The sequence below is a fragment of the Siphateles boraxobius genome, unplaced genomic scaffold, assembly GCF_051911475.1.
Source record: "Siphateles boraxobius isolate OS27281-9 unplaced genomic scaffold, OSU_SipBor_1 25, whole genome shotgun sequence".
Classification (NCBI taxonomy): Eukaryota; Metazoa; Chordata; class Actinopteri; order Cypriniformes; family Leuciscidae; genus Siphateles; species Siphateles boraxobius.
Genome location: NW_027508866.1, coordinates 19,762,413 through 19,789,453, shown reverse-complemented (window position 1 = coordinate 19,789,453; position 27,041 = coordinate 19,762,413). Strand labels below are relative to the sequence as shown.

The 27,041-nt window shown below is 39.4% G+C and overlaps 1 protein-coding gene across 1 annotated transcript; it reads left to right on the top strand.

Annotated features, from left to right (window-relative positions):
* The first annotated feature begins 79 nt into the window (after window positions 1-79).
* dhx29 (DEAH (Asp-Glu-Ala-His) box polypeptide 29) lies at window positions 80-26,933 on the top strand. Its single transcript, XM_077243038.1, has 27 exons — window positions 80-390; window positions 681-754; window positions 1,417-1,530; window positions 1,631-1,760; window positions 1,851-1,990; window positions 8,028-8,168; window positions 8,251-8,377; window positions 8,485-8,640; window positions 10,865-11,036; window positions 11,122-11,242; window positions 11,326-11,928; window positions 12,877-13,020; window positions 13,101-13,277; window positions 13,382-13,522; window positions 14,870-15,014; window positions 15,214-15,334; window positions 15,971-16,055; window positions 16,531-16,619; window positions 16,708-16,836; window positions 17,528-17,603; window positions 18,393-18,617; window positions 18,819-18,955; window positions 19,035-19,125; window positions 24,472-24,789; window positions 26,221-26,352; window positions 26,513-26,609; window positions 26,762-26,933. Exons 1-27 carry the CDS (start codon window positions 225-227, stop codon window positions 26,815-26,817), a joined length of 4,107 nt encoding a protein of 1,368 aa, XP_077099153.1. The 5' UTR covers window positions 80-224; the 3' UTR covers window positions 26,818-26,933.
* Window positions 26,934-27,041: the final 108 nt, after the last annotated feature.

The following is a 27,041-nucleotide window of genomic DNA, read 5'->3' as shown; positions in this document are numbered from 1 at the left end:
CTCTCTCTCTCTCTCTCTCTCTCTCTCTCTTAACTTTCCGCTGAACTTTTATTTTGTAAGTACCTTCTATAGTTTCGGCCTTCACAGACTCTCATAGAGTTGGCTTAGCTGGCTGTCAGCACAGTCTTCTTTAGCATTCTCCTGTTATAAAATGTGTGTTTATTGAAATGTTGACCGTTTTGTGTACTGATCAGTAACAGACACTTGAACTGATTATTTTCGCGATGGGTGGGAAGAAGAAGAAGTCGGCAGCGGTTCCCACGAGTGTGAGTGTGCAGCCGGTTCATGCTGCTGTTGCTGTTACCGATGCAGCATCTGAACCCACGGGCAAAAAACACCAACAGAGACCAAATCATGAGAAATCAGCCTCGAAGGAAAACAAACCCAGAGGTCAGACGTCCTTTTAAAAGCTGCATTGCTTCTAATGTGTGAGGAGTTTGATGCATAAGACATCTCAAGCATTGTGTAATTAGATATGACAATATATGAATCAATATTTTTATGACATTTAACGTTATACCTATTTGAATGTAGATGCACAGTGTAATGTATTAATTAATTAGAGTAATTATACAATAAGTGATGCACCGTTTCACTGATTCACGTGATGTTCAGAGCCAGTACAATCTTGACAGTTTGTCTGCAAATGTCTTTAATATTTGTCATTTCTTTTCTTGAAGCTCCCAAAACATATGGTCTTAACACGAATGCACAGACGGACACAAGCAGTGTGGCTGATAAATCAATCCTGAAGGTATGTCTCACATTCATATAGTTCATGTTTGTACACTCATAACTGAAAACCTACCCATTCTAAAAATAACAGTTGTTATTACACAACTGACCTGCATAAATGACTTCTGCAGACAGATTAACACATTTCAACACATAAATTCACTTTCAAAAGTTTGGGTCAGTTATATATTTCAGCAAGGATGCTTTAAATAGATCATACAATGGTAGAAAGACATTTATAATGTTTTATTTTCTATTTCAAAATAAATGCTGTTCTTTTGAAAATTTGTATTTATCAAAGTATCCTGGGCGAAAAAAACATCACAGTTTCCACAAAAATATGAAGCGGCACAACTGTTTTCAACATTGATAATAATCATAAATGTTTCTTCAGTATCAATTCTGATTTCTGAAGGATCATATGATAACTGAAGACTGGAGTAATGATGCTGAAATAAATTACACTTTAAAAATAGATTATAAAGAACAGCTGTTTTAAGTTGAAATAATATTTCATAATAGTACTGTTTTTACTGTATTTCTAATCAAATAAATGTAGCTTTGGGTGAGCATAAGCATTAAAAAATCTTACCAACCCCAAACTTTTGAAAGTTATTGTACACATCAATGTCTGTTATTGTTATTATCAATAACAACATCTGTTTTTTGCATGTCTGGAAGGTTGTTATCCATCCAGAACTGGAAAGGAAGGTGATCAAGTTGATCAATGATTACAGGCAAGAAAATGCTGATAAAGGACCTATATCTGGAAGAATTACCTCCAAAAAGTTGCTGGTAAGTCTTTCCCTTTTTTCTTTTGTTGCAAAAAATTAAGAATATTATTTATTATCTAAGAATTTTAAAAGAACATCATCTATCATATATTGTGTGTCAGGATTTGTACACAGCCTTGCAGAAGTTCCGGTTTAAGACGGAGCACATCGAGGAGGCCATGAAGAGCAGCGTGCTGTATGGAGGAGATCTGCACTCAGCGCTCGACTGGCTCTGTCTGAATCTCAGAGACGGTAAAAGCTTCAGCTTGCAGTCATAAACTTCATAAACCCATTTTCTGCTCCTCAAACCTAAACCCTTGTTTTGCTTTTTCATGAATAAAGATGAGCTACCGGAGGGATTCAGCCAAAAGATGCAAGATGAGAAACAGAAGACTCGTCCTAAGTACCAGCCTCCTAAAGAGGACAAGAAGCAGCTGGTGACGAAAGAAGCCCCGAAAGAGGAAGAGAAACCTAAGGCAAAGGTGTGTTAAAGTGTCATTTTATGATAAATCACTTCTTTTTTTTTGTAAGTTCCCCTATTGTGCTATTTTAAAGGTTCCTAATTTTTTAGGTCTCCTACAATAGGTTTACATGCATCCATGGTCAAAAAATCATTTAAATTTTCTTATAATACACATTGCATCATCAGCTCTTTTCTCTCAGTGTCTGAAACGGTTCGATAAAGTATTCAATCTCGCTAAAACCCTCTTTTGGAAAGATTATTGTCTTTTGGAAAGTGGACGGCAGTGGCTCAGTGGTTCATGTAGGTTGTCTAAAAACAGAAAGGTTGATGGTTCGATCCCCGGTTGCACCTGACCAAGTGTCGATGTGTCCATGAGCAAGACACCTAATCCCAACTGCTCCCGACGAGCTGGATGGCGCCTTGCATGGCTGACACTGCCGTCGGTGTGTGAAAGAGTGCGTGAATGGGTGAATGTGAGGCAATGTAAAGCGCTTTGGTGGCCATTGGGTCTGTTAAAGCGCTATATAAATGCAGTCCATTTACCGTTTACCATTTTCTACTCTGTTCTGATTAGTCAGATGGCTCAGTTTGTTGTGATTGGTCTACTTTGCTCTCATTGGTCAGATTAGGGCAATATTGTAGTAGCCTACTGTGCTACTGACAAGCCAACCGCAAAGGAATGCAAGCAACCGCGATATTCGCGTGTTTTCTTTTTTCATAAGGCAATACCCTTCTTGTTTTTAACTTCGTGCATGTGTATTGAATGTTAAATAAGTTAATAATGATAACAAGACTGTTTATCATGGTGATTTGTACAGAGGCTTTGTGGATTTGCACTTAAGACAGTGAATGAGAGAGATCGACTGAGCACGTCTGTCTTTGAGGTCAAGTCATTTTCGTGAAAAGGTTGCCGCGTCCAAGGAAAGCGAAATATTTGTCGTATCATCCTTTTAAGGGTATTTAACATGAATGGCGTCAGCGTCAGCGCTGGTCAGCATTCCACAGCGCGAGGAAAGAATCAGCGAGTCTCGCATTGAATCAATGCCATTGGTCTCTATTAAGCAGAGGTTGGCTGTCAGGGCCATCAGGGCCTTCTCTGCTGGCCCTGTCAGAATCTAAAATATAAATATAATATAATATAATATGTAAAATATATATTTTTCATTTTTACGATTATATTTCCATAAAGAATATGGTTATTTTTTTGAGGCTGAGATGGATTTTCCATATTGTCATCTAAACGCATCGCAGCTCTGTGGTCCAGCACTAGAAGTATAGCTACCCTTCCGTTGAAGCTGCCATTTCCCATTTGATCATAACTTTGACTGACGTGTATCATTAGCCAATCAAATTTCGATGCGCAGTGACAGAACGCCCTCAAGGCCCAGCGATGTGTCGGCGCTAGCCCCCGCTGATGTCATCAACCTTTTGAAATGGCTCCTAACTGAGCTATGGCTGCTGCCTTCACACCTCTGCTATCAAGTAAAGCATCAGCGTTACCCATGCGACACATTGCTGGTCAGTTGAGCCTTGAAAAGTGGAGCTTAAAGTTAAAAATAATTAATACCGTTACATCTATCTTTTAACGAATCGGCGTTTTTGTACGTGTTCGTTGAAAGAACGGTTTAATGACTCACTCAAAGACAGTCCGTTGCCGTAATGTAACTGCGTGCTGAGTGACAGCCTTTCAAAGCACAGAGACACTGTTAAGTTTCGGTTACATTGGTAAAATGTCCTTGTTTTTGTGCATGCTGACCACATCGTAACACTTACTTATATAGCAACTGTAAGAATTGATAAATTAGGAAATTCCAGACAGTCTGTTTCGGGGGTGACCAGACACTGAGAGGACAAAAGGACCTCTCTGGAGATTACCATTTGAACTGGCCTTCATGCACCATTGAGACGAAAGTCTCACCTCCGAACCAACTTCATCTACATCTCCCCTCACCCCCACCTGAATGCACCCAAGAAAATGTAGTTTTAATGTGAATGATTATCACAGAGTATTTTCATGTTTAGTATTATTTAAAATGTCACAGTACGACTGGTACAAATGTCTCATTCCCAAAGAAGTAAACCCAAAAGGTAATAAAGTTCTTAGGAAGTTTAGAAATATCTTCCACACCCTCCAATACTGGAGGGTGTGTCTTTGAGTTAACACCTTCGACCATTTGACTGAATGCTAATTTTCCACTGCTAGCAAATGGTGACTTACAGGTAAATTTCCACTGTGAATGATGTTTAGATTTGAAATGAGGTCTGGGTATATAATGAAACGCAGCGAGAGCTCAGGGCCTTTTCTATATCTGAGATCGGCCCGTGAGGCTGAGAGTTGCGAGACTCTCAGCCTCACGCATTTCTTGTCGGGTAAACTTTTTCCTCTTTGTTCTAGAACATTTGATGGTTTGCATTGATTATCTTTCAATTGATTATGGAATTGTAATAATACATTTACCTGACATAATAAATTGTTATATTTGATTATTCTAACAGACTTTGACTTTATTTTCATTGGAGTTAAAAGGAATAGTCAAACATTAACGTATATTTAATGATGCACAGATATCATTGAAAAACCTTTTCATTTTATGGAGTCAGATGAAACGAGTTAATACATAAGATAAAATGTATTGCATTTAACCAAAAATACTTTGCCACGAGAAAAAACAGTAACACGCAAAGACCTTCACCGCTAATTCGAATACCGCCATTGGATCGAGTTAGACGGCCTTAATAAATATCAATAAATGGCAATAATACCGCATATCGCGCCATTGAGCCACTCAAAATTACAGCAAGGGAAATTCCTTCACAGCGACAGACCAAGGCCAGATGACCCAGTCTGTTGTGATTGGTCTACTCTGCTGTGCTTGGTCAGATGACCCATGTCTGTTGTGATTGGTCTGCTCTGCTCTGATTGGTCAGATGACCCATGTCTGTTGTGATTGGTCTGCTCTGCTCTGATTGGTCAGATGACCCAGTCTGTTGTGATTGGTCTACTCTGCTCTGTTTGGTTAGATGACCCAGTCTGTTGTGATCATAGACAGTAAAAGAAATGGACACAGCGACCCCCTTGATGAGAAAAGTGAAGCCCATTACAAACACTGACTTCCTGATGGCTGAGCGTACTGCGCAGGCTCAAACTGAGCTTGACGACGTAGATGTGACGTGAGCAACCTGTCTGACAGTTGTAAATCTTCTAGTAGCTGTGCCAAGACAAATTTGAATCGCCTAATTCCTCAAAAAGGTTGTTGAAATATTTTGTCCCGTTGCTTTCATGGACTCTCTATCTATGGGCTTCTCCCTTGACTTTATGCTCCATGTCCCCCGATTGCCTCATAGACAGTAGAAGATTGCCTGCTAGCTTCTCCTCCTGTCTATACAGTAATTTCTCTACAGTGCGACAGATAGTCGCGTGGTTATGACGCAATCGTTAGCCTATTTTTACAAAAACGGCTTCTACGGGGCCATAACGTATGATACAAAGTAATGGAGCCTTTTATATATTGTCGTGTTTCTTTAGAAATAAATAATGAACAAATTAAGTCTTTGGACGCCTCAGATGTAAAGTTATTCACTGTCGAAGTGACGCCAAAATGAATGGTAGTCAATGGAATGCTAACAGCAGGTGATGGTCTGCTACAATGGCGGCCCCCAGGGTGGCTTCAGTTTCCAGCTGATGGATTACCCCCTTGGTTGTGATTGATCTACTCTGCTCTGATTGGTCAGATGACATGGGCTGTGTTCCAGTCCAAAATTGACATGCCCTTCACTCGCTAACTTCCCTCCGTCTCGTTCACTCGGATGTGCGTTATTGCTTACGTTGCACGAGTGTTGACTTCTGGCGTAAACTGCAATGGGCTGAACTGGAGCGTCCTAAGCCCTTGATCACTTGGAATCAGCTTTGGAGTTGATTTATTATTTACAATTTTTTTCCCTTTAAGAATTTGTTTAATGCAGCATCCAAATATATATCGGTGTGTTTGGGTTGTTTTATATAAAAAAATCTAATTAATATATCATAGAGTTGTTTGTGGTGGTGGTGATTAGACGAGATCAGCGGTGACGTCACAATCATGTTGAATTGTGGTATATGGAACTGCCTGAAGTGTACATATGAAGTAGACTCGCTCCCTCGGTCAAAATTCGAGGGAACGAGTGTCTGTCCATATAAACTTCCCTCGTCCACTTCACGAAGTGGAACGTACTTCAAAATGGCGACAGGGATTCCCCCGAGGGGAAGTGCTTAGGGAAGTTCGCAAGTGCATGTCTAAAAGTGGACTGGAACGCAGCACCAGTCTGTTGTGATTGGTCTACTCTGCTCTTATTGGTCAGATGACCCAATCTGTTGTGATTGGTCTACTCTGCTCTGATTGGTCAGATCACCAATCTGTTGTGATTGGTCTACTCTGCTCTGATTGGTCAGATGACCATGTCTGTTGTGATTGGTCTACTCTACTCTGATTGGTCAGATGACCCAGTCTGTTGTGATTTGGTCTACTCTGCTCTGATTGGTCAGATGACCCAGTCTGTTGTGATTGGTCTACTCTGCTCTGATCGGTCAGATGACCCGGTCTGTTGTGATTGGTCTACTCTGCTCTTATTTGTATGATGGCCCAGTCTGTTGTGATTGGTCTACTATGCTCTGATTGGTCACATGACCCAGTCTGTTGTGATTGATCTACTCTGCTCTGATTGGTCACATGACCCAGTCTGTTGTGATTGGTCTACTCTGATTGGTCAGATGACCCAGTCTGTTGTGATTGGTCTACTCTGCTCTGATTGTTTAGATGACCCAGTCTGTTGTGTTTGGTCTAATCTGCTCTGATTGGTCAGATGACCCTGTCTGTTGTGATTGGTTTACTCTGCTCTGATTGGTCAGATGACCAGTCTGTTGTAATTTGTCTTCTCTGCTCTGATTGGTCACATGACCCAGTCTGTTGTGATTGGTTTACTCTGCTCTGATTGGTCAGATGACCCAGTCTGTTGTGATTGGTCTACTCTGCTCTGATCGTTTAGATGACCCAGTCTGTTGTGATTGGTCTACTCTGCTCTGATTGGTCAGATGACCCTGTCTGTTGTGATTGGTTTACTCTGCTCTGATTGGTCAGATGATCCACTCTGTTGTAATTGGTCTTCTCTGCTCTGATTGGTCACATGACCCAGTCTGTTGTGATTGGTCTACTCTGCTCTGATTGGTCACATGGCCCAGTCTGTTGTGATTGGTCTACTCTGCTCTGATTGGTCAGATGACCCAGTCTGTTGTGATTGGTCTACTCTGCTCTGATTGGTCAGATGACCCAGTCTGTTGTGATTGGTCTACTCTGCTCTGATTGGTCAGATGACCCAGTCTGTTGTGATTGGTCTACTCTGCTCTGATTGGTCAGATGACCCAGTCTGTTGTGATTGGTCTACTCTGCTCTGATCGGTCACATGGCCCAGTCTGTTGTGATTGGTCTACTCTGCTCTGATTGATCTGATGGCCCAGTTTTGTGTTTAGTTGACCGCTTACAGTGCATGTCAGAAACAAAACGGCCATTACTGTATCAACATTTTTCTTCCTCAGCACTTGACACACAGTGATACGAACAATAACGATGGCGTCAGTTTCACCGTATCAATCCTAGCCCATGTCCTCATTGTTTGTAAGCGCATGCAAAGTGGATGCAGATGTCCAGATGTCGCCAAACAAACCAAACTCTTCCAGGCCTCACCTACAACTCAAAGAGTCAAATTAGACGTTGCTCACGGGCAGCCAGCGAAGACTTCAGGCTGGTGGTATTATGCAAATTTGTTACAAACCTACATAGATTTGTGCAGGAAGTAAGACTGGAATTACTGATGCCTTGTTTCAGACAGTTCAGAATCGTTGCTTTTGCAATTTTTTAATTAGTCCATTTATCATTCACTTTAATCGTTGAAACTGTGCAGACATTTTAAATTCACAAACAGCTATATTACACAATACATGAAACGTAATATAAGAAAAAGCATAATAGGGGCACTTTATTCTTTTGAGAGAAAAGGTTCAAAACCATTTTATTTGATGTCAGAGTCCTGTAAAAGACAGTGGTGGCAGTATGAAGGAGTGGATACTGCGCTATGCTGAACAATCTGAAGATCAGAGCAGCGAAGAAGATGAAAACACGGACACAAGCGTTTATAACCCAGTGTTGGAGGAGAAGTTTGATCCTGTGAGTTTTACTGAGTATAGTTTCCATAATATGCCGGTATTACGCCTGCAGCTCCCCATAAAATCCCATGCTCTTCCTGCAGAATGACAGATACCTGCTGCTAAGTGCTCAACTGTATGATGCCAAGGACATGGCCACAGGATCGAAAGCCAAGAAGGACAAAGTAGGACAGAGGACAGCACAAGATCGCATCAGAGTCATCCAGCAAGGTCGCTGTGCCTGCAGTGTTCGCCGCTTTAGAGTTTGTTAATTGTAGAGGGTGTGAGGAAGGGTTACTATGAATTTCTCTTTTTAATAGTGTTTGTTTACATTACAGAAATGAAGTCTTTGGAGTGTCATCCAGTGTTTAATTCAGCTATCAAGGTTAAAGACACTTCTAAAGAGGAAAAGAAGTCAGTTACACTCACTGATGGAAAGGAGGAACTCAACTTCAGCCTCTTTGAGCAAGCAGACGCTCAACCAGCAGAAAAAAGTTAGAGAATTTCTTTATTTATTGTGTTTAATGTACAGGTCCTTCTCAAAAAATTAGCATATTGTGATAAAGTTCATTATTTTACATAATGTAATGATAAAAATTAAACTTTCATATATTCTAGATTCATTGCACACCAACTGAAATATTTCAGGTCTTTTATTGTTTTAATACTGATGATTTTGGCATACAGCTCATGAAAACCCAAATTCCTATCTCAAAAAATTAGCATATTTCATCCGACCAATAAAATAAGTGTTTTTAATACAAAAAAAAGTCAACCTTCAAATAATTATGTTCAGTTATGCACTCAATACTTGGTCGGGAATCCTTTTGCAGAAATGACTGCTTCAATGCGGCGTGGCATGGAGGCAATCAGCCTGTGGCACTGCTGAGGTGTTATGGAGGCCCAGGATGCTTCGATAGCGGCCTTAAGCTCATCCAGAGTGTTGGGTCTTGCGTCTCTCAACTTTCTCTTCACAATATCCCACAGATTCTCTATGGGGTTCAGGTCAGGAGAGTTGGCAGGCCAATTGAGCACAGTAATACCATGGTCCGTAAACCATTTACCAGTGGTTTTGGCACTGTGAGCAGGTGCCAGGTCGTGCTGAAAAATGAAATCTTCATCTCCATAAAGCTTTTCAGCAGATGGAAGCATGAAGTGCTCCAAAATCTCCTAATAACTAGCTGCATTGACCCTGCCCTTGATAAAACACAGTGGACCAACACCAGCAGCTGACATGGCACCCCAGACCATCACTGACTGTGGGTACTTGACACTGGACTTCAGGCATTTTGGCATTTCCTTCTCCCCAGTCTTCCTCCAGACTCTGGCACCTTGATTTCCGAATGACATGCAAAATTTGCTTTCATCCGAAAAAAGTACTTTGGACCACTGAGCAACAGTCCAGTGCTGCTTCTCTGTAGCCCAGGTCAGGCGCTTCTGCCGCTGTTTCTGGTTCAAAAGTGGCTTGACCTGGGGAATGCGGCACCTGTAGCCCATTTCCTGCACACGCCTGTGCACGGTGGCTCTGGATGTTTCTACTCCAGACTCAGTCCACTGCTTCCGCAGGTCCCCCAAGGTCTGGAATCGGTCCTTCTCCACAATCTTCCTCAGGGTCCGGTCACCTCTTCTCGTTGTGCAGCGTTTTTTGCCACACTTTTCCCTTCCCACAGACTTCCCACTGAGGTGCCTTGATACAGCACTCTGGGAACAGCCTATTTGTTTAGAAATTTCTTTCTGTGTCTTACCCTCTTGCTTGAGGGTGTCAATGATGGCCTTCTGGACAGCAGTCAGGTCGGCAGTCTTACCCATGATTGCAGTTTTGAGTAATGAAACAGGCTGGGAGTTTTTAAAAGCCTCAGGAATCTTTTGCAGGTGTTTAGAGTTAATTAGTTGATTCAGATGATTAGGTTAATAGCTCGTTTAGAGACCCTTTTCATGATATGCTAATTTTGAGATAGGAATTTTGGGTTTTCATGAGCTGTATGCCAAAATCATCAGTATTAAAACAATAAAAGACCTGAAACATTTCAGTTGGTGTGCAATGAATCTAAAATATATGAAAGTTTATTTTTTATCATTACATTATGGAAAATAATGAACTTTATCACAATATGCTAATTTTTTGAGAAGGACCTGTATATTTTATTTAGTTCGTCAGTTTTATTTTTGTTTTGTGGTGGCTTTTTTTTGTACTTTATATTGTTGTTATTATATTGTATGTTATTGTATTCTATTTAGTCTTTATTGTTTTATTTTATGCTTAGTTGTTATTTCATGCTGTTCTATGTTTTTGTTATTTATATTTTAATTTATTTTATTTTGTTACTTTATATTGTTGCTATTTCTGTTTGTTATTGTATGCTCATTTGCTGTTTATTTTTTATGCTGTTTAATTGTTTTCTTGTTTAATTTTGTTGTTTTACATTATTTTGTCATTTTATGTTTATGCTATTTATAAATTTATCTTATTTAAAATTAATGCTGGTATTTTTTTATTTTTTTTTTGGTTTTATGCGATGTCAATGTTAATTTTAATTTTATTTTATAACATTTTTTTATTTTAACTTCATGCTGTTGTTTTATTATGTTGTTCTGTTTTATGCAATGATGTCCACTAATTTTTTTTTTTCAATTAATGCTTTTTTCATTGCCAGATATTATTGTCTTGTCATCTCTGATTTTTTGTTGTTGTCTGATTTTTCATTGTTGATGCCCTAGCGGAGAAAAAGCAGAAGGAGCCCAAAGACATCCGAAACTTTGACTACACCTCAAGGAGCTGGACTGGCAAGTCTCCTAAACAGTTTTTGATTGATTGGTGCAGGAAAAACCTCCCGAAGAGCCCTCCACCATCTTTCGACAAAGTTGCAGTCGGGAGATATTGGAAATGCAAGTATGTTGTGTTAAAATTGCGTCTTTGATTTTGACTGTGTACTGAATGCAGATTTGACTCTCTGGTTATTTGTCCTTGATGTTAGAGTGCGCATTCATAGGCCAAATGACGTTTTGGAGGTGTGTCCCACTATCCTGACTGAAGACGGCATGCAAGCCCATCACTTAGGAGCCACGCTTGCCCTTTATAAACTAGTCAAGGGACAGGTGAGTTTCAAAACAGTTCACATATTAGGCAGATAGATGCTTGCTGTATGTATTTCATTCATTTCATCTTTGATCTCCATTAGTCTGTGCACCAGCTGCTGCCGCCCACCTACCGCGACGTGTGGCTTGAGTGGCGAGATGACGAACAAAAAGAGGAGGAGCAAACCCTCTCCGCCATCAACAAACCACGTGACCAGTTCATCGCACGCCTGCTCACTCGCCTCAAACAGCAGCAGGCGCTCCAACTGCAGTCCGAGCCTCAGGAAAGTCTCCAGGACACTGAACCGGAAGACTCCTGGGAGAACCTGGACGTGCAGGAGGACCACGAGCCCCAGCACGGAGGAGGCCTGATGGTGGAGGAGGCGTCCCGCAGGCTGTTCCTCAAACTGCGGGGCTCTCCTGTGGCGCGCAGGCTGCTGGCTGAGAGGGAGCAGCTGCCTGTTTTCCAGCACCGTGAGAAGGTGCTCGAGGCTCTCCGGCGCCACCGCGTGCTGGTGATCGCTGGGGAAACAGGAAGCGGGAAGAGCACACAGATTCCTCAGTTCATCTTGGAGGAGCTCCTGGCCGCTGGGGAGGCCGCGCAGCCCTGCAATGTGGTGGTGACGCAACCCAGAAGGATTTCAGCCACGAGTCTGGCCAGCAGGGTGTCGCAGGAGCTGGGGAGTGAGGACGGACCGGGAGGCAAGGTTAGATCTCTGGAAGATGCTTTATAAAACTGTGTATGTGGCAAAACCTTGCTTTTAATGTTGTTCATCTCTAATAAGTTAGGTGGTATGTGATGGGAATCAAATATTTGGGCCAGTAACCTTAGAAGGTTTAGGTTCAAATACCACAAGAGACAGTCCTTGAGCCACTGCCTTTTAAGGCTCAATAAGTCGTTTTATTTATTGTCCCTCAGGTGAAAATAATATATGAAGTATATGTTTATATACCTCTTATATATAATAACTGTTATATAAATATTTAGATAAGTATAAATAATATAAATATTAACACAAATTAATAAGTTCATATTAAGTATACTTTTATTAAATGGGTCAATGGCAATGCTCATTTTTTAAAATTAATTCAGAAATATATTTAAAATTAATACACCTCTTTTATGATTTGCATGTTTTTCATTTCTGGATTAAAAATCATTTTGATATATTTTTTTAGGGTGTGGTGAGAATTAAATTCTTGAAAATAAAACTTTTAGTATTTTATTTTTTTATTATTTCTTCTTCTTATTTTTCGATAACATTTTTTAACAAAACTGCTTAAAATGTATAAAATGAATGTGTGAAAAACATTTGCCCACCAAATAAATGTCTTGTCAGAAAATGTCAAGTGAAGCCATTCCCCAAAAACATATTTTTAAATGAACAAACCAGTACATAAAAAAAAAAAACTTTATACAAATTTTAATGGTATAAAACATTTGTCTGCCAAATTGAGTCATGTGGTGCAACCAACAAAAAAAAACAACTACATAAAACCAGATATATCATAGGGAAGGACCCCTGCATGACTGTTTGTCAAGGTCAATTTGTCTCTAAAAATATCAGTTAATTTGACTTTTTTTTTAATGTTGTAAGTTGTGGTGCGCGCCCCAAAAACCATGGTAACAATATCGTGGAATATTTGCATTACAGAATTCACTGTGTGGATACCAGATCCGTATGGAGAACCGCTCTGGTGACACCACACGACTGCTGTACTGCACCACTGGAGTTCTGCTGCGCAAACTACAGCAGGACCGGCTCCTCAGCTCCCTCACTCACATCATCGTGGACGAGGTCTGGCTCGCATACATCTGGGGATATACCCACACTTAGGGCTGGACCATGTAACACAAAATGATGTTTCAATATTTTAGGTTCACGAGCGCAGCGTACAGTCAGATTTCCTCCTCACGATATTGAAAGATGTGGTTCATAAGCGTGCAGATCTGCGTTTGATCTTGATGAGCGCTACAGTCGACTGTCAGAAGTTTGCCAACTACTTCAACCGCTGTCCGGTGGTCACCATACCTGGCAGAACTTTCCCTGTGGAGGCAAGATTATATACATCTAAATAAATATCAACAAATACTGTATACAGTATTTGCATAATGATTTGTTTATTTTGAAAAAAATCCTAAAAAAACTGTGGTGGTAGGTGTTTCACCTGGAGGATATCGTGGAGGAGACGGGATATGTTCTGGAGCAGGACTCGGAGTACAGTCAGAAGTTTGTGGAGGAGGAAGACGAGGTCAGCATCAGTGTCGCACAGAAAGGAGGAAAGACTATTCAGCACCAGGTGAGACAGAAATGCACTTTTCTTTTTTCAACAGAAGAATTTCATTAGTCCAAGATTAATGCTGCGTGCCAATTCGCATATTATTTGTCCTAAATAGTATTCGAAATTAGAGTTCTTCTGTCTTGCTCCATAACAAGTAACTTAATTTATTACATACAATGGAATATATATTAATTAATTAAATGCAAATTTCTGTAGGTGGCATTTTAAAGATGATTAATATCATCAAATGTTTCTAGAAATAACATATATTGAAACATATAATAGGTAATTCATACAGATTTAAAAAAATAATTAATTAAAGGGTTAGTTCACCCAACAATGAAAATTATTTCATTAATTACTCAACCTAATGTCTTTCCAAACACAAGACTTTTGTTCTTCTTAGGAACACAAATGAAGATCCGTTTAATGAAATCTGAGATTTCTGTCCCTCCATTCGCAGTCTACGCAACTAACATTTTGACGCTTTAAAAAGTTCATAAAGAGATCAGTTTTAAGGTAATATGATGCCATAAAGAATTGCACGCTCAGGGTAAGATTTGTGAAAGTGTACATAAGATACAAGCGTAAATAAAATTTGCATGCGCAAGAGAAGATTTGTAAAGGTGTAAATCACCTTCCAAGTGTAAGACAAAAAATATTTGCAGCTTTTTACTGTTATTCTGTTATTACTGTTAATGTATTGCATGTATTGTGAAACTGCAGCTTCATGTCAACGCATAATAAATATGATCTGTATTCCTCTGACTTCCATTTTTCCGCAGTTACACTTTTGGCATGTTTTTTTTGCACAAATAAAGCCAAAAGCTCTGCAAGCCTGTGAACAGCAATTTGCAAGCAAAATCAACAGAGTTAGGAACTGAAAAACAGATTGATCTTTGTAAAATCAATCTTTGTGTAAAAAAATAACTGTTGCAAATGTCTAAATGACTTATGATAAAGTTCCCGAAATAACCCGATTTGTACAGTTGCGTCTTTCTTTAAGCTGCGCTTACAGTTTTACTGTTACTCTTATCTGATTGGTTCAATATAAACTTTATCTTCATTTGGCTCAGCATCGTTCTCGTTGCCGAAATGGTATTTTTAATGCACACATACATGTTAAATAAATACGATAAATAGCGAACCTGCTTGACGCACGAGAATGAACCTCATTGGTTTCTTGTGGAAGCTCAAACGTGCTGTGTAAAATGGGAATGAACCTCATTGGTTTGAACTGAATGGTGCATGATGACCCGGTCCATTATTTTCTTAGGTTAGTTAGCATGCGTAAGGTTATTCTGTGACGTGTCATTGCAGGCACATATATTATTTTGTAAATGTTTGTTCTTATATTCTCTTCAGGAGCTGATTGTGAGGGACTCTGGTTCAGGCTGGGATCTGGGCCCTGAGCTGGATCACTTCAGTAGCCGGACAAGACACGTCCTGCAGTACATGAATCCCAATAAGATAAATATGGATCTGATATTAGACCTGCTGGCGTACCTTGGTAAGATAACAACACAAACAGTATACTGTATACACAGTCAGTAGTTATAGTGACTGAACATGAACCTTATTAGAATGCATACTTTATAATTAGTAGTGTTTGCTAATGGAAGCAACACTAAGTTTCCTCAAAGACTGTATAAATAATACTTTTTAAAGTTTGTATGAATAAATGGAGTACCTCTGGTTCTTTTCCTAAGATAAATCACCTCAGTTTCGTGATGTGGATGGTGCGGTTCTGGTCTTCCTCCCAGGCCTGGCTCATATTCAACAGCTGCATGATCTACTGACCACCGACAAGAGGTTCAGTTCAAAGAACAGGTAAATCCAGCCTAACTTTGGGGCTTCATAGAGACAGGAACTAAACAGAGCATTACTGACAGACTGAGAAGAGAGGTGCTGCAACAATGTAAAATATGGGGGAAATTATGTTTTTTGAACATTCAAGCATGAAAACTTATTCTAGTAGAGCCCAAAATCTAAATCAAGACTTCACTAAGGGATATAAAATGGCCTCTTTAAATTTATGTTTTGTGTACCATTCAAAAGTTTGTACTAATTAGTTTTTTTATGTTTTTTATTTTAAGCCTTCTATTGTCAATAAAGCTGCATTTATTTGATCAAAGTACAGTAATAACAGTAATTTTGTGAAATATTATTACAATTTAAAAATGTAATTTAATTCCTGTGATCAAAGCTGAATTTTCAGCATCATTACTCCAGTTTTCAGTGTCACATGATCCTTCAGAAATCATTTTAATAAGCTAATAAAAAGACCTTGCATTACATTTTCTGGGAAATAAAGCATTCTTGCCATGCTCCATATCCAGTAACTTCGTTTATTTAATACAATGAAATATGGAACGATTAAATACAAATTTCTGTAGATAGCATTTATTATCAAATGTTATTTTATTTATTTTATAATTTGTTTATGTTGTGTTTGATAACATATAGATACAAGCTGGTCGCCCTCCACTCCTCACTGTCGTCTCAGGACCAGTCTTCTGCATTCACAGTGCCCCCTCCTGGAGTGAGAAAGGTACTGTTCAAAAGAGCATATTATATATATATATACGGTATATACATAGTTTTCACATGACATCACAGCCTTATAAAAACGCCCATCTGGGGGCAAAACAAGGCTTTCCTCCATTCCCTGACAATTATTTTTACCAGGTTTGTACTAAGTACTAAAGTAGTAAGACAGTGGTATTAAAACACCAAATTCAGTGTACACATGCATACTACGTGCAGGCAAGCAGATGAACCCAGAATATAAGCACAATGCGCAGTTTCTCATTAATTGTTTTTCAAAGAAACATTGAACCATTTAGCATTAGTGATTGAAATGATGCAGCAGGTGCAGTACATAGATCACAAGTGCCCAAAACGTTTTTCCACTTTTAAGCTGCAGTTCTTTGGACGTTTTGCCCTCCAGGTCTCATGAATGAAAACTATGGATTACTATTTCTGCAGTACATAGTATGTATACACCATCTTCATTTCTCTTTAAGATTGTTCTGTCCACAAACATCGCTGAGACTGGCGTCACCATTCCTGATGTGGTCTTTGTTATTGACACTGGAAAAACAAAAGAAAATCGGTGAGACAGGGCAGAAAATATCTGATATTAACTGTCTATGATGGAACGGTTTTGAATGTTAGCGGCTGTCTTCTGTTTCTGGTTTCAGGTATCATGAAAGCAGCCAGATGAGCTCTCTGGTGGAGACGTTTGTGAGTAAAGCCAGCGCCCTCCAGAGGCAGGGGAGGGCAGGACGTGTTCGAGAGGGCTACTGTTTCCGCCTTTATCCCAAATTCAGGTACAACCATAGTCTTTTCTTCCTGATTGTGACGTATATCCGAGTGAAAAAGGTCCTGGAACAAGAACAAATGTAGGGTGGGACTTGATTTTGTCTATAGGGAAATTGATTGGATGATTGTGGTTTGCTATTGGTGGATCTCATTTGAGTGACAGGTTATTGCCCCGCCCTCCTGCCAGTTAACACATCATTAGAGAAGAGAAGATATAAGCTGCAAGAGGGAGGGAAAGTTACTTTGATTAAAAATCACGAGAGCACATAAATTTAATGATGTGCACGGATAAATCCTTTATAATAAATACAGGAATTTTACATACAAAACATTTACATTTAGATTTACTTTAAAGATTGGCACTAACCTTCCATCTGAGAATCAGTGACCTGTTTTGGTTGGCAATATCATATATTGTATATGAAAATTTTTACATCGCGTGAGAAGTAAATTTACATGACGATTTAGTTATTGCTGAAAAAATGTATTGCAATTTGGTGGACAGAAACCTGAAAGAGTGCAAAAACAGCTTCACATTATTCAATACTTGAAACAGAAGACTCAAAACGGTAAAACTAATATTATAGAATGAATAGATCTAATTTTATACGTCAATATATACATTATATATATATATACACACACACACACACACATACATACACGTCATTCTCAGTTTCTTTGTTTTTCCGACAACAGATTTGAGAGCTTCATTGCTTACTCCATCCCTGAGATTCTCAGAGTGCCTTTGGAGGAGCTTTGCCTTCATATTATGTTAAGTACCATGTTTTTCTCTTTAATCTACTCTACCATTCAAAAGTTTGTTTTCAGTAAAATATTTTAATGTTTTTGAAAAAAACATATTTTATGCTTGCCAAGGCTGCTTTTATTTACTCAAGAATACAGTAAAGCTACATTGTTGTGAAATATTACCACTATCTAAAATGAATGTTTTCTATAATATATTTTGAAATGCAATTTATTCCTGTGATCAAAGCTGAATTTTCAGCATTATTACTCCAGTCTTCAGTGTCACATGATCCTTCAGAAGTCAGTCGAACTTGCTGATTTGATGCTCAAGACACATTTCGGTTACACTTTATTTTGATGCTCCCCTTTAGACATTCTTTTGACTATATAATGTTGCACCTTCATGTCTACTAACTCTCATTAGAGTATTAGTTGAGTATTAATGGGTTAGTAGAAGTTGAGATGTTGGTGCAAAGTAACAGTACTTATAGTCAATAGAATATCTAAAGCGGACCATCAAAATAAAGTGTTATCAGATATTAAGCAGACAGTCTATTAATATTCTATTGACTGGTAGTTGACCTGTAGTTGCAAAGTTACTAAAGTGGATCATGGAAATAAAGTTACCAACCCTTATTATTATTATCAGTGTTGACGACAGTTGTGCTCCTAAATATTTTTTGTGGAAACCGTGATACATTTTAGGCATCAATGTCTTTCAAAAAAGTCTTACTGACAACAACCTTTTAAAGCATAAAGCAGCCTTTTGCATGAATAACGCTGAATTCTGAAACCTATTTCTGTGCGTTAACAGAAGTGTGACTATGGCTCTCCAGAGGATTTCCTGTGCCGAGCTCTCGATGCCCCTCAGCCGCAGGCCGTGTGTAATGCTGTCAGCCTTCTGAGAAAGATTAACGCCTGTCAGCAAGATAGCCACACCCTAACACCTCTCGGCCATCACTTGGCTGCACTTCCTGTCAATGTCAAGATTGGCAAAATGCTCATCTTTGGTGCCATCTTTGGCTGCCTGGAACCCATTGTGAGCGTTTTTTCAGCACGTTATTCATTTCTGACAAACAAACCAAAAAAAAAATCCGTCTTATTCGCTCCAAACCTGTATGACTTTCATTATTTTGTGGAACTTTAGTGTGCTTTACCTTTTTTTATCCATACAATGAAAGTCAATGGGGTCCAAAACAACACTGAGAAATTCTTAATGTTACACACGTTTATTTTTCAGGCCACCATTGCAGCGGCCATGTCTGAGAAGTCCCCGTTTGCTACTCCTATGAGCAGGAAGGAGGAGGCCAACCTGGCTAAAGCTGCTCTAGCAGTCGTAAACTCAGATCACATGACCATCTACAATGCTTACCTTGGGTAATCACTCGTGTTCAACAAAACAGCACTTCATGGATAAAGGAAGTGAAATCGTTGTAATGAAGTGTTTTATTGACAGGTGGAAGAGTTCACGGGGCGAGGGGACGCGTGCTGAGATGATCTACTGCAGGAGACACTTCCTGAATCGCACCGCCCTCATGACTATTGAGGTGACGTCCTCTTACAGCTACTAACTCACTTGCTGGTTCATTTGCTGAGTCATGATAATCTAACAAATGTACCTCTGATCTGCTAGAACTTGCGATGGTTGATCTGCGTGTGTGCAAAATAGGATTTGAAATGTTTCTTTTAAGGTATAAAAAGTGTGTCCAAGATGAAGAGGAGGAGAAGTATTTAAAAATCTAGTTTAAAACAGAAGTGTTATACGTTTAAAAATGTATCCTTTGCACTCTTGTTGATTTCGTAAATGTATCATTTATATCGCCATTTATTCGATTTTAGATTAATGTTTCTGTGGTGTAACCATCCAGTGATATTTTAGTATTATTAATATATTATTAAAATTTGAATTAATATTTTGAACTAGCTTTTATTTTTTATTCAACTGCTTTTGTCATTTTTATTAGTTATTGTTTTATATTTCGGTAACACTTTACAAAAATATTAAATATACACTTTCCATTTGTTAATTTTATTTAACGCATTATTTAACATGAACTAACAATGAGCATTTATTAATCTTAGTTAAGGTTAATTTCAACATTTACTAATACATTATTAAAATCTAAATTTGTATCTGTAATTGTAATTTAATGAATGTGAGCTGACATGAACTACTAATGAATAGTTTTGCTTTTATGGGACCTTATTGTAACCTTAGTGTTACCATTATCTCCATGTGGCTTTAATTTGTTTTGATTTCAGTTTTAATAATTTAGTACTTGAACTTAAAGACATTTATTTACATTTCTAATATTTAATATTTTTATTTTATTTCAGGTGTATTTTAATGACCAAAAAAACAACTTTTGTTTCAGTTAACGTTTACAGAACAACGATGTACTAAAAACCAAAAAAGTTTTTCCTTACAGATAACAACGTTGTCAAAACAATCCCCATTCACACGGATCTGCAAAAACGACTAAAAACGCTGTTTTTTTCATGCCAGGCCAGTAGATGGCGATGTAACTTTCTAAAGAAACACTACGCGCTTATAGACTGAACACGTAATATGCATGTGCGTGCGTCACCGTTTTTACAAATTCACATTCTTGTTGTTTACTTCAAAGTGATAACAGTATTGTTTTCAAAAACTTGCACTTTGAAACCTTTTTTCAAAAGTTTGCGTTTTCAGGCCCTCAAGAGAGACAATGTCATTGGAATCACTTTCAGAATTGTTTTTTTTTCAGCTGATGAATGATAAAAACATTGACAGCCAATCAGAATCCATTTAAAGATGAGCATTTAAAGTGGCAGACAAAAAAATGCAATGTGTTTTGGTCGATCGGATCACAAGAAGACAATGCTAAATACAGGTGTAAACGGGGTCTAAAAAGTTTTGAGCTTGTCAACTTTTGACCACTTCAAGAGGTAGTCGAAAACACATTAGTCCGGATTGCTTTCGTCGTGTAAACGCTCATGAGGTCGAATGTGCTCGAACTGCCACAAAAGCTGATGCTCTCCGTATGTTTTTCCCACCATCTCCGGGGGCGTTCATATGTAAAGTCCGTGTGCTTATTTCTTTCATTAAATCGAAAGATCTGAAAAAAAAAACATACGTTTACCCGCCCATAGACCCTCGCCTCGAATAAATATGAAGTGGTTGAAAGTGGACAAAAGAGACGAATGAAAATACTAGGTGTAAACAGGTCTCCCTCGTCTACTAGTGATCAGATCGACCAAAACGCATCTTAATACCAGGTGTAAACAGCGCCTCTATCACAAAAATTTAAGTCACAAAAATATAAAAATGTATGGAATGATTTCCATTACACGAGAGTAGATGTTAAAACTTCATGCTGATTTGTACTCGGCTTTCGCCAAGATAAGCACCAACTAAGACATAGCTTTACAGTAACCTATGCTTCTCCATCCATTTACGCTTCTTTCCATATGGTGATGTAAATCTCCTTCTGTCTAGTGTTAACACGCGTCAGCACACACAACGGCTGCAACCACAGTGCGGTCCCCCCATGACAACCGTCTGGATTGAGCTGAGTAGGGGACATCTCTAGGGTCTTCAAGTGGGCACCTTCCGTCCTCAGTGTTTCGTCGACTAGCCCACAAGAGGGCTCGACAGTGACTCTGGCGTCCCAGAGTCACCCCCCTCCGTCCCCCATTCAACTCAGCCCAGCTTACTGACCTCTACATCCCTCTTGCTGCTGAGACCTAACCACAATCTCTCCGCAACCCAACCATACGCGCCAACCCGTTTGACTAAGGCTGTCGAGCCCCACTGGTGCATTAATATGTAGTTTCAGTGGCAACGGTTCCGTATGGCATACCACCTACCGCAAAACACAATATCTGCCCAACATCCCGTCATTCACGCAATATACACAGGAACGTAATGACTGTAAATACTATACAACCTATACAAATAAACCAACAGACTCTTCAAGTTTTCAAGAATTCTACGAAACCGTAGCATGGCGGCCTGTACTCAGCCAGCTAGAATCTTTCCGTCTCAACCACAGCCAGTTGCTGCTCCTTTCTGCTGCTTCAGATAAGTTCTTTACTGTGCGAAGCAACTCTTGGCCACTGAATTCGACGTCTCTGAGGAACCGGGTTGTAGAGTGTGCCACAAAACCTCGACAACCCACTTCCACTGGATAAACCTGGACTCTCCATCCTCACTGTTCTGCTTCAGTGGCCAGATGAGCATACCGCAGTTTCTTCCTCTCATATGCCTCATCTACCGCATCCTCCCATGGCACTGTTGACTCTATCAGTTGAACAATGCGTGCTGATCCAGACCACAAAACATTATCTGGTCGTAGGTTAGTGGTGGCAATATCAGGTGGAAAAATAAGCCTTTGATCAAGATCAGCCAGCATCTTCCAGTCCCTAGCAGCTTCCAGTTGTCCTGGGCGAGAATTGGTGTTAGCACCTTTTCTTGGTGGTTGCTCTCCTGGGCGGAGGAATATTGTCTTCTGCGTGTAATGTTTTGCTAGAACAGGCAGCACCTTTTGGTCATACTACGCTTGCCTTCCCATGCTAAAGCCAAACATCGCAATACTTGGTCATGGCGCCAAGTAAACCGACCCTGGCTAAGAGCCACCTTACATCCTGTCAAAATGTGCCTTAATGTGGCAGGTGATGAACACAAAGGACAAGAGGGATCCTCTCCTACCCAGAGGTTTAGGTTCTGCGGTGATGGGAGAACATCATATGTTGACCTAATAAGGAAACTGATCCTACTCTCTTCCAATGACCAAAGGTCTTGCCAGCCCATTTTGCGTTGTTCCACACTCTCCCATCTCATCCACTCTCCCTGCTTGGCCTGGGAAATGGCGTTTATACATCTCATCCTCTCCTCCTCCTTTCGCACCTCGTTGTCTACCAGCTTCCTCCTTTGAGCTGGGCCTGCCTTGTGCAATTTAGGAGGAGCTAAACTGAGCCCAAAACCCTCTCTTCCATGCTGTACCTGTCCCACGATATCCCCAGTTTGAAGGTCAGCCTTTGCCTCTACTAAAGATTTCTTTGCTGACCACTTTCTACCCGTTTTTACCACAGGGGCTGCCTCCCTTACACATTTGTCGCGTGACTCTGCTAAAGTCATTTCCAGTCTGACCTTGGCACACTTAAACTCCTCGGTTAAAGCAGAGACTGGCAGCTGCAATACTCCTTTACTATAAAGTCCCACTCTGCTGAGGCAGCGTGGAACTCCCAACCATTTCCTGATGTATGAACTTATTAATGCTTCCAGCTTATCCACTGTTGTCAAAGAAACCTCGTACAAATTCAGTGGCCACAGCAACCTTGGCAGTAGACCAAACTGAAAGCACCAGAGTTTTAGTTTGCCTGATAGAGCACAGCTGTTTATGCTCTTCAACCCTTCCACTGCTTGTCGTCTAACTTCTCCCACTCGAACTGTGTCCTTTAGATCCCCATCGTACCATCTCCCAAGACTCTTCACTGGCTTCTCAGAAACTGTTGGTATTGCCTCACCATTAATGAAGAATGTTTTATCTACTACCTTCCTTTTAACTATCGAGATGCTCCTTGATTTAAAGGGCTTAAATTGCATTCGTGCCCATTCAATATTATCTGTTAACTTCCCCAATAACCGATTAGTGCAGGCTACTGTTGTAGTCATGGTTGTCATGTCATCCATGTATGCTCTGATTGGTGGTAGTCGCATCCCAGAAGCCAAGCGCTCTCCTCCTACTACCCATCTTGATGCCCTAATGATTACTTCCATTGCCATGGTAAAAGCCAGTGGAGAAATGGTGCATCCTGCCATTATTCCAACCTCTAAGCATTGCCAGGCGGTGCTGAATTTTGGAGTTGAGAAACTAAATTGCAAATCTCCAAAATAGGCTTTCACTAAATTTGTTATTGACATTGGTACTCTAAAAAAATCAAATGCTGCCCAAAGAAGCTCATGTGGCACTGAGCCATATGCATTAGCCAAATCCAGGAATGTCACATGGAGCTCCTTCCTCTCCTTTTTAGCTGATTGAATTCGTTGCCAGATAACATTGATATGTTCAAGGCATCCTGAGAACCCTGGAATACCCGCTTTTTGAACTGAAGTGTCAATGAAGCCATTCTTTAATAGGTAGGTTGACAATCTCTGCGCAATAATGCTGAAGAAAATCTTACCTGCAACGTTTAATAGTGAAATAGGACGAAACTGACTGATGCTTGTAGCATCTTTTTCTTTAGGTATAAAGACTCCACCTGCTCGGCGCATGCTCTAGGTACAACCTGCTTTTCCCATGCCACTTTTATCAATTTCCACAGAATTCGTAGAACTCCTGAAGCACTCTTGTACACTCTGTACGGAACTCCATTAGGCCCTGGAGATGATGAAGCCCTTGCCTTTCTCACAACCTGCTCTATCTCTTTCCACTTAGGTGCACAGACCTCCATTTGGTATTATGGTGGATTGATAGGTAGGATGTCTGACGGAATTGATATAGGCTCATGCTTTTTTGCATCTGTATGCGTTTCCTCCAAATATCTCTCTAGCTCAACCCTAGATGCTTTTAAAGTGCCATTCTTCTCACTGGTGAATAACTTCTTTACGAATTTGAATGGGTCTTTATAGAAATTAGCCGTCGCACGCTCCTTCTTTTTGTAGCGTTTCCGTAGGCACTCAGCTCTGCGTAATGTTCCAAGCTTATCTTTTATGGCCCTTTGTAAGAGATTGAGTCCCTCCTTCTGACTTTGTTCTTTAATTTAATTTAAAGACTTTGTAAAATTAATTTATAAATTCAGAAATTGAGGTGTATTCGACTAAATGTATGAATTTTGAGTGCGTTTTTGAATAACTAGAGGCAATACATTAAACTGACTTGTAACTATTTAGTGTTGAACTTCCTCCTCAGGATGTGAAGAAGGAGCTCATTAGGATGGTGGAGCAGGCCGGTTTCACAGCCTCCAAACCCAGCCGGACTCCTCGCTCTCGACCCAGCGCCGAACCCAAAGCCCTCGGCTCGCTCTCCAAGCAGGACGTCTCTGTTCTCAATGCCGTGCTGACGGCGGGTCTGTATGACAGCGTGGGCCGCATCCTCTACACCCCCTCAGTGGACGTTCAGGATCGGGTGGTGTGTGTGGTCGAGACGGCTCAGGGGAAGGCCCATGTTCACCCCTCCTCCGTCAACCGCTTCCTACAGACCCACGGTTGGCTGCTCTTCCAGGAAAAGGTGTGTTGGGCTAGCTTTAATATATGACTGTGGCATTTTGTGTGTGTTTTTTAATCCATCTCATGTCAGTCACATTCTAATATATGGCTTACTCTGTGGAAGCGTTTCATTATTTGGCAATCGAATTTATGGGTGAAGCAAGCATTACTATTAGTATTGCTTTTTTAACTAATGTGAACAAACCACTAACCCACAATACTACACTTCTGATTCGTTCCGCACAATTTGTGTTACAGACATGGGTAAGATGGGTCGATCATGTGCTCTATTTTGGTCTATCTATTAATTTCTATGAAAATACATTAAAAATTCTACTCATACACTACTGTTTAAAGGTTTGGGGTCAGTTTTTGAAAGAAGTCTCTTATGCTCACCAAAGCTGCATTTATTTAATGAAAAATACAGTAAAATTTGTATTATTGCTGAATATTATTGCAATTTAAAAGAAGTTTTCTATTGTAATATATTTTAAATTTGTAATTTATTCCTGTGATGAAAAGTTTAATTTCCAACGTCATCATTCCAGTCTTCACTGTCACATGATTCTACAGAAATCATTCAAATATGATGATTTGAAACCTTTATTATTATTATTATTATCAATGTTGAAAACAGCTGTGGTGCTTCATATTTTTGTGGAAACCGAGATAATTTATTTTCAGGATTCTTTGATGAATAGAAAGTTCAAAAGAAAAGCATTTATTTGAAAAATATATATATTTTGTGACATTATAAATGAATAAAAAAATCAATTTGACCCCCCAATAAATCTTAGACCCCAAACTTATGTACAATAGTCACAAGTAGACATGAATTCACCTCTTCTATGATGGACATATTTTTCATTTCTGTATTAAAATTCATTTTAATCATTCTGACATTTGTTTTGGGGGCATAAGGTAAAAAAAAAAAAAACGACGGAAGAAAGGAAATGTTTGAAAAGAAAACCTTATGTTTTTGGGCATTATATTCTATTATTTCTTATAAAAATATTTTATTAGATTGTTATATTATATTTTAATACAATTGCTTATTAATATTTGCAAAAACGTCCTCAAAATCATGTGGTGTGACCAACATGCTGGAAAAATACATACTTATTTTATAACAAGATGGTGCGGCGACTCAAAAACAATTATATTTATGGATTTAATAAAGATGTAATAAATACTTTTACCTTTAAATTTTTATTTTAAAACATTTTAGAAATAAAAATTAAGGTGCTTTCTGAAACATTTCTTTAAAAAAAATTTTTTAAACCATATGAAACCAACATAAATGCAAATAGTACATTTCAAAGAACTTTTCACCTGCTTTTCCTTTCTTTTTAAATGACTTTTCCTTTTCAATATGGACACTCTTATATGTCATTGACCCTTATTATTTGTACATTTGTGTATTTAAACCACTATTTCCTCATTTTGCCTACAGGTGAAATACTCTAAGGTATTTCTAAGAGACACTACGTTGATCTGTCCTTTATCATTGCTGCTGTTTGGAGGTGATATTGATGTGCAACACAGGGAGAGGCTCATCTCTCTGGATGGATGGATCTACTTCCAGGTCAGGGAAAGGTTTTGCATGCATGTCCTGTTTCATTGGTTATCCATGCTTGGCTGGTTACCTGCTTTGCATTGATCACCTCATTGGTAGGAGCACTGAGGCATCACAAAATGTTTTGTCAAACTGTGAGATAACTGTTATCTGTTACAATTCCCATCAGGCTCCAGTTAGAATTGGCGTGATCTTCAAACACCTTCGCAAGCTGATGGACTCCCTCCTGGAGAGGAAATTGGCCAACCCCAAAATGAATTTAGAAGGTAACTTTAACCGTAAAAGTAACTAAATATAATGATTCATTCATTTAATAACCACAGTCAGTCAGTCAGTATATTTGTATGCATACCTTTTCGAACGGTCTTTGTTTTGTGAACGCACACATGATGCCATCTTTCATTTTTATCCTCTTCAGATGAGAAGACCATACAGATCATCACAGAACTGATCAAGTCAGAAAACATGCCCTGAGGGAGTGCCTGTTTTTATTCAACCATGAATTGACTATGAATTGAATGTTGACAAACCTCACCAAGGGGTGAGACTGTAAATTATATTGCCACACTATAAAAATATTTTAAGACAAAGTGTTTGTGGTATTCTTCAAATCCATTACCATAATAGACTGACTATGTTTTTACTATAAGCCTGTAGGAATGCAGACAAACAATTTTGTGGTGATAATGTTATTGTTT